The sequence below is a fragment of the Telopea speciosissima genome, unplaced genomic scaffold (assembly GCF_018873765.1).
Source record: "Telopea speciosissima isolate NSW1024214 ecotype Mountain lineage unplaced genomic scaffold, Tspe_v1 Tspe_v1.0875, whole genome shotgun sequence".
Classification (NCBI taxonomy): Eukaryota; Viridiplantae; Streptophyta; class Magnoliopsida; order Proteales; family Proteaceae; genus Telopea; species Telopea speciosissima.
The window spans coordinates 2830-10710 of NW_025318211.1; the positions used below are offsets into that span (position 1 = coordinate 2830).

General features: G+C 41.9%; 1 protein-coding gene across 1 annotated transcript; it reads left to right on the top strand.

Annotated features, from left to right (window-relative positions):
* The first annotated feature begins 1721 nt into the window (after positions 1-1721).
* LOC122648363 (centromere/kinetochore protein zw10 homolog) lies at positions 1722-7512 on the top strand. Its single transcript, XM_043841591.1, has 6 exons — positions 1722-1879; positions 6440-6568; positions 6684-6761; positions 6844-7002; positions 7140-7293; positions 7409-7512. The coding sequence occupies exons 1-6, from the start codon at positions 1778-1780 to the stop codon at positions 7495-7497; spliced, it is 711 nt and encodes a 236-aa protein (XP_043697526.1). The 5' UTR covers positions 1722-1777; the 3' UTR covers positions 7498-7512.
* The last annotated feature ends 369 nt before the right edge of the window (positions 7513-7881 follow it).

Below are 7881 nucleotides of genomic sequence, written 5' to 3' on the forward strand. Positions count from 1 at the left end.
GATGGAGTATAAGGTGTGTAACTTTTGTTACAGTAGGATGGATAATGAGGTGGTGAAACTTGATAAGAGGGAAATTTCCCAAAGTGATTATTTTAGATATCTTGTCTCAATCATAAATAAAGAATGTGATATAAAGGATGATGTTTTACAGAGAATTAAAATGGGATGGATGAAGAGGAGAGGTGCGTCCGGAGTGTTGTGTGAATGGCTTATTCCTTTAAAACTTAAAGGAAAATTTTATAGGATAGTCATATGACCGGCTATGATGTGTGATGTATAATGTTGGGCCTGCCCCTCACCCCCCCCCCCCCCCCCCCCCCCCCCCCCCCCCCCCCCCCCCCCCCCCCCCCCCCCCCCCCCCCCCCCCCCCCCCCCCCCCCCCCCCCCCCCCCCCCCCCCCCCCCCCCCCCCCCCGCCACCCCCCCCCCCCCCCCCCCCCCCCCCCCCCCCCCCCCCCCCCCCCCCCCCCCCCCCCCCCCCCCCCCCCCCCCCCCCCCCCCCCCCCCCCCCCCCCCCCCCCCCCCCCCCCCCCCCCCCCCCCCCCCCCCCCCCCCCATGTTAAGAAGCATCATAACTCAGTGTAGCAAAGATGAGAATGTTGAGATGGATGAGTGGAAAAACTAGGAATGATCATATTAGAGCTGGTTTGGGAGTAGCCCCGATACGTGATAAGCTATGAGAAAGTCGTTTGAGGTGTCATGACCATGTTCAATTGAGGCCTTTTGATGCTCCAGTACGGAGGAGTGATTTGATTCAGATTGGAGGAACTAAAAGAGCCAGGGTAGACCTAAAATAACCTTAGGAGAAGTGGTGAGGAAAGACATGCATAACTTCGGGCTTGTTTCAAATATGACCTTGAATAGACCTGATTGGAGGGCAAGGATCCATGTGGCCGACCCCATTTAGTAGGGTTAAGGCTGAGTTGTTGTTGTTGTAAAGTGGCCCATTACAAAGAAAACTCATGGAATCAAAAGCCCAATACATACATAACACATCCCAAGGTTTATTTCCAATAAAATAAGCCCTTTAGGTGAATTATCTGCATCATACACAGCCTTAGTTTCTGAACTAAACCAGATATGAAACAGATCTAATGAATGAATTAACAGAGCCTGGTGCAGAAATATTTTCAAAATGGATAACAGAAGTTCTTACCTCTCAGATATCTGTTGCTGCATTTGGTTTGATGTTGCATACTTGTAACCACTAACCGTTCTGAGGAAAAGATAGGGAAAAAGAATAAAGAAAGAAAGGAGAAAAAAACAAGAAAGAAGGAATAGAATAGAATAAAATCCGCCCAAAGGAGGTACTAGGAATCCACCTCTAAGAATTTCTCTATTCATCTGAGGAAATTTATCCCCTAACAGTGAAACCACATGCAATGCTTGAACAACAGAAAAGATAATCAATTCCAGTAAAATTCGTTCTCCTCTTTTCCCTACCAAATTGGGTTGGTTATACTGATTCTGTTCCCTCAATCAACTCTATTTATCCTATTCACTACTATTATACGTACCCTTAACACTGAAATGCCAATGACCAAAGGTCTGATACATGTTAAACCAACTGAAGGCATATATAGGCTTGAATAAGCCTCTTCCTGCATTTTGCCTGCATCAGCTACTGAATTGATACATTTGAAAGGTTGTCGAGAATCAATCAAGTTTTTATTTTTATTTATTTTATGAGTCTTATTTTATCTCATGAATATTTTTGATAAATTTATATGTTGAGAGTTATCTGAATGATGGTTGTAAGATTCATTTTTTTCTGATTTATGAAGCTAGAGAAGCAGTTTGATAGCATAAACCAAGTTCCGATACTCTTGCACAATGACTGTCTTTATCTGTCTCATGAGATTCTTGGCCTTGCATTTGAGGTAAGTAAAAGATCTAGTTTCATCCTTCAACATGTTTCTTTTCACTGTTTTTTTTTTCCTTTTTTTCTTTTTGCTTTCTAACTGTATGCATGCCTGTTCTCTTCTCTATTTGATCGTTCTTATTAACTCCTTAAGTAGCATCAGTTTGTGTGTGTGTGTGTGTGTGTGTTGAGTTGAAGAATTGGCTACTTTTAAAGTTAGGGTGGTATCACATATTGATAGAAATAGACCAAATATGCTATAAGTTACTCCATCTGTCCCGCAAAGATAGACCTCCCATTTTTTGGCTGTCCCAATTCTTTGTCCATGTCTCAAATCAAGTAACTAGTTTTTTTTTATGTTTACTAATTTGACCCCTTGCAATGATTTCTGCATTCATTTATTGTCTAATTTGAAGGAGTTTAAATAAGTAATGGGAGGGTAATATTGAGAAATGAGGGAACTTTTATGCTCTAAGCACTTGTCTTCAACTATGGGAAGAGGAAACTCATTCCAGGACAGGGGGAGTACAATATGAGACATTAAACCCCAGTACCAAAGGAAGAATGCACTATCAGTATACTGCAGTAGGGAATACTATAAGAATAAGTGAATAGGGGTAGCTCAGTTGGCTAGGACCAGCACCTCACAATTAAGAGGCCTATAGGGGGAAAAAAGTGAGCAATGTCAACTGTGTTTTGGTGGTTAGTCATAAATTGAAAATGTTTGCTAGTCTAATGCTCAACATTTGGGGTGGGGTGGGGGCGCAGAGGTTTAAATAACCAAGTCATGGGTACAAATGGCAAACCCTTAAAGTCGTCCATTGGTTGCACCTAGCGACTCTATTCAAGTCCTCAAGTAGTCATAATCAAGCAACTGACTTGCTAGTAGCTCGTCGCTAATGCATGAGTCAATCTATCCATGCCCTAAAACATAGTTTTCAAGGTGTTGCTTAGGCGTCGCTGCGTCCAGGCTCTCTCTTGGGTCCAAGGCAACAGCACGCCTCGTTGACACTTCGCGAGTGTACGTTGATTTATGTTTCTTGTTTTATTTTTTGATGAATATCTTATATTTTATTCTATATTTTGTTTATTATACATTGGTTTTCTCATATTAGGTCATTATTAGCATAATTATATCATATTCAATTGACATGGCTCTTATGTTGCATATAAGCATAATTGTATGAAGTTATCATTGCTATATTAAATATAGTCACATATTGCACACCTAAGGCACCTATGCAATTGTCATGAACAAGTTTTTCTTTGGTTCCAAAACTGCCTATGCGGCACCTTAGCCAACGGTTGACCAAGGCCAGCCTAACACCATCCAAGCTATCTTAGCATTCACCCAAACTGCCTCAATAATTGATGGGATGTGGGCTTGTAATACTACTCCGAGGCTTGCTCGACCTAGCCCACTGTGTCACATCATTGCATCGCCATTGAGATACTCGCCTAATGACTAGGGCCACTTGATGGGCCAGGCCCAACAATCTAAAAGTCACTTCCCCGCATCTCAGCATAGACGCTCGTCCAACAACATGAAACCCACGTCATTGTAACCCTTCCCTAGTACCACACTGCCATAGGGGAATCCATGCAACACCAACTGAATGATACGATCAAGTCGACTACCATGCTTGTACCCAAGGTGCCATTACCGCCCAACTCGAATGGCACACAAAGCATGCTGAAAGTTTGGATGACATGTGGCACACTCGCCCTTGTTGGCCGTCACTATCACACAATGTCTATAGTAACTGACACCCATATAGACACGCTTAAGGCACCCAAGCCATGCCCAGCCACTCAGGACATGCACACCTGAATCACAAGACATGGGATAGCCCACTCACTCAAGCCTATGCCCACTGACGCATAAGAGGTGCTAGTAGCATTCATAACCCTGAATCTCTGCCTCCCTAGCAGTGGGCTATGCTAGCGCCTTCCGCTGAACATGGTCCTGGTCAGTAACCAAGCCTACGGGGGAAACACCCACATCCTACTTCGACTAATGAGTGTCTGTCCATGAGATCTGGGCATGAAATACTTGTGCTATTGATGCGTGTGCAGCTAGGCCAACCCTACACACGATGCCTTGCCTGTGGCAGCCACCATGCCCATCAAGCCTTGCTTGTGACATGTCACAATGCCTTGCCCAATGCAATGCAACCAAGGAGTGTGAGGCACACCACCCTTCCTCACGGTAGCTCTTAAGCATTTCATCCTTTTCCAGAAATAGGCATTTACTACCCCAAAAAATCTTATTGATATACTTTGAATCATCATGGGGCACTTCTTCCATTATGTCAACATGATGCCATGGTGCTACGGCAAGCCATGTGTCAACACCAAAGGCCATCATTGACTCACCTAGCTATGCACACGCATGCCTTCTCAAGTGTCATGGCCGTGCCAATACCTTGGTCGTGACACAGTGACAAGGCACCCCTCCAACGCCTTGGGCTCCTGACCGCTGTGAAAACTATGCCCTAAAATAGTAAAATGCCTAGGTAAGTGCATTGTCACCCATGTGATGCTTTGATAACATTGGCATGCATGCATGTCACAGCACCAGCTTTCACTCACAGCTTGAGCTCGTGGAGCCACTGTTTTAATCTACGGATATGGGTTTCCAATCAATTCAGTTGGATTCAGGTGACTCTCCTGTTCTGGTAACCCTGATGGGTCCTCAGGGGTTCAGCTTACTGGTCATCATCTTTTACAGGCTCTATTGAAGTGGGTAAAATGCATAGTTGTCATGGGCCTCACGGCGCCTAGGCGAGCCAAGGCATTGGAGGGCCGCTCAATCGCTTAGGTGACAAGGCGCCCTAGGCGTTGTCATGTAAAGTGAGGATATATGCGTAAACTGCCATATAAAGTGGGTGTATATGTGGAAAGTGGAGGTAGTTCTGCCTAGTCCGTCTCACTCGCACATTGGAGTCATGGAGACAGCCGACAGGTACGCCTTTCTTCTTCCCCTTCCCGATTATTGTTTCTGCTTTTTATTTTTCTTGTCCTCTTTCTTCTTCTTCTACTTCTTCCTCCGATTTCCTTTCTCTGTTTTTCTTTTCTCCTCTGATTTCCTTCTCTTTCTCTGTTTTACCTTCTCCTACTCTTTCTTCTTCTCCTTACTCCTCCGACAATCTCATTTCTCTGAAGAAACAGAAACTTACCCTGGGGGGGGGGGGGGGGAGAATAGAGTCGCTGGTGCCATTTTCGTGGTTGAATTTTGTAACTGTCGCTGGAGCAGGAATTGCCAGGTCTATCTCGAGGGTTTCATGTTCTCTTCTAATAACGTTGAGGGTTCATTTCTTGATATTTTCTATTCCTTTTTTTAATGATTCGATGTAGCACCATATATGATTATAATGTACACAAGCGCTTAAAAAGTGTAATAAATGGACTTAAAAAAAAAGCATATACAATGCCTTGGACAGTAAGGCAACAGCTCTCTTTTGTCCAAAAAGATCTCTTGGACGTCAAGGCGGCGCCTAGGAGACACCTTGTCAACTATGGTAAAATGTCTTTCATTATTCTTCCAGATGAGAATGGATACACCTTGTAGTTTTTTTACAAGGACTGTAGTGAGGGACATACATGGACAGAAGTTTAGTTTACAGGACCTTAATAAAATAATGGTAGTGAGCCTCTGCGATTGGGCCAAGCAAAATGCAAGGTAGAAAAGGACCAGGTTAGAAGTAATTATTATAGCTTTTCTGGTTTTCTTGCTTTTTTCGTTCCTGCTTTCATCTTTGGGCTTTTAAAGAAAAATTGTCTTGTTTGGATCAGGGGCGTAGGTGGCACTTTTCCCTCCTTTTTCTGTTATGTTCTTTTCTTTATTTTTTTACCATGTCTTCTTTCTCTTTTCGCTTTAAAAAAAAGGGCCATTACCCAGTGCTGGTCCTGCCCCTTTGCGGGGGTCCTGGGAGGGTTGAGTTTGGAGTCGGTCCTAATGTTTGGCATTTTTTATCCTGTGTCTTTCTTCTCTTTTCGCTCTCTTTCTCTTAATAAATTCCTGAGTAATCATTCTCGATGTGGGCGGTGTTTGACACAACTGATGTGAAAATTTTGACGCTTAAAAAAATTGTTTGTGGTGTTGTCTGGCATGGGAAGAATCTTGCAGACTAAGTTTCCTTTTTATATGTCCTTTTTAAGCTATGATTCTTCATATGTCATCTGATTGCTGATGCCCTAGCTTTGAACTTTTATGTTTAGCTACAAAACTTAGTTAATATCTGTATGATTTGCCTGTACTTTATACTTTCATGAATCATGAAAGGTGCCTTCTGTTTCAATTCCTTGATTTACCATCATTTCTTCCCTCAATCATAGTATCCTTTGTTGGTGATACATATGGAAAGCAGAGTACAATTTTAAGCTACAAAATAAACTGCTGCTTCAGACTAGTCTGCTTATGAAATTTGTCTTGAGATACGTGCTTGCTTCACCAAACTCTTCATTGGTCTTACATGAGACCTACATATTTGCTAACACTAACCTTAAGAAGTCCTAAATTCTGGTAATATCTGATTACTGTGTTCATAATTAAGTTTTGTGTTTGATCTCTGTCCAGTATCGTTCAGACTTCCCAAGTTCTCTAAAGGAACATGCAGTTTTTGTTGACATGGCACCAAGATTTCAACAGATGGCTGAAGATGTACTTAAGAAACAAATTCAACTAGTTAGCTTTAACTTGAAAGAGGTACCAAGATTTCAACTTTGAAGAAATGCTAATTCAATTCCATTATCCACTACTGTACTCTTGTTCACATAGACTTTGTTGGTCTTATTCATTTTGCATTCTTGTGATCCGTCAGGCTATAGATTGTGCAAATGGGTTTCAGAATACACATCAAATGCAACAATATGAGTGTGCAAAGTTTTCTATAGATCAGGTAGTTAATAGCTATGCTATCATTTATTTAGCCAATTTTTTTGATGACTTCTGTTCTTGAAATCTGAATGTTTCATGGTCAGGTTGTCTTCACCCTTGAGAAAGTGCATATTATTTGGGAGCCTCTTTTGCCGCCTCAAACATACAAGAGAAGCATGTGCATAGTGCTTGAATCTGTTTTTTCTAGAATAACGGATAACATACTCCTTTTAGATGATTTGGCAGCAGAGGAGACATTACAGGTACTGTGACTGAATCCTATGACCAAGTTTTTTTTGGGTGCCCCCTCCCTTTTTGCTGCTAGAATCCTATGACAAGTTACTAAGCGTGTGAATTTATTCATCTATTTATTTAAGCACTAAATCTATTGCTTTTTCAGCTTCAAAGGCTGATCTTTTTGACACTCGAGAGCTTATCTTCCTTGTTTGAGTCCCTAATGCCCATCAACAGAAAAGGGAAGCTACAAGAGGGTGCCCGAGCTGTTCAACTAGATGAGCTGATTCCATCTTTACGGAAACTCCGTAAATTGGCAGGCATGTATCTTTGCCCTGCTTAATTATTACTACTTTTTTTTATAGGTAAGACTACAAAAGCTTGTTTAATTATTAGATTACATTTAGAAGTTGACTGCTGCTTTTATCTTGGTAGATTTATTAGACATGCCCTTAAAATCCATTATAACAACTTGGGAGAGTGGAGAACTGGCTAATTGCAGCTTCACAGCTTCTGAGGTATGATTCAACATGGCACATTTATCTGAATTGTGGTTGTATATTTGGTAAAATTATGTGTTGATTAAGCACATACACTGTGCATGTACGCATGCGTGTGTGTGAGATGTCAACTTTTATAATCTTTAAAGAAAAATAAATAAATAAAATCTTTGCATGCCATATAATTCCATTACATACTAAGGAGAAAACATCTCTCCATGGCCAGTGTATATAGGCTCTGTCCTGATATGGTTTTCCTGTCATCCGTACTGCTGATTTGCCTTTCTCTTTGAAAAACAAAAAAAAAAGAAGCTTCTGTTTCATGCCATAAATTTCTGTTACATATTAAGGAGAAAAGATCTCTCCATGGCAGCATGGCCAGTGTATATAGGTGCTCTGCGTGGCCAT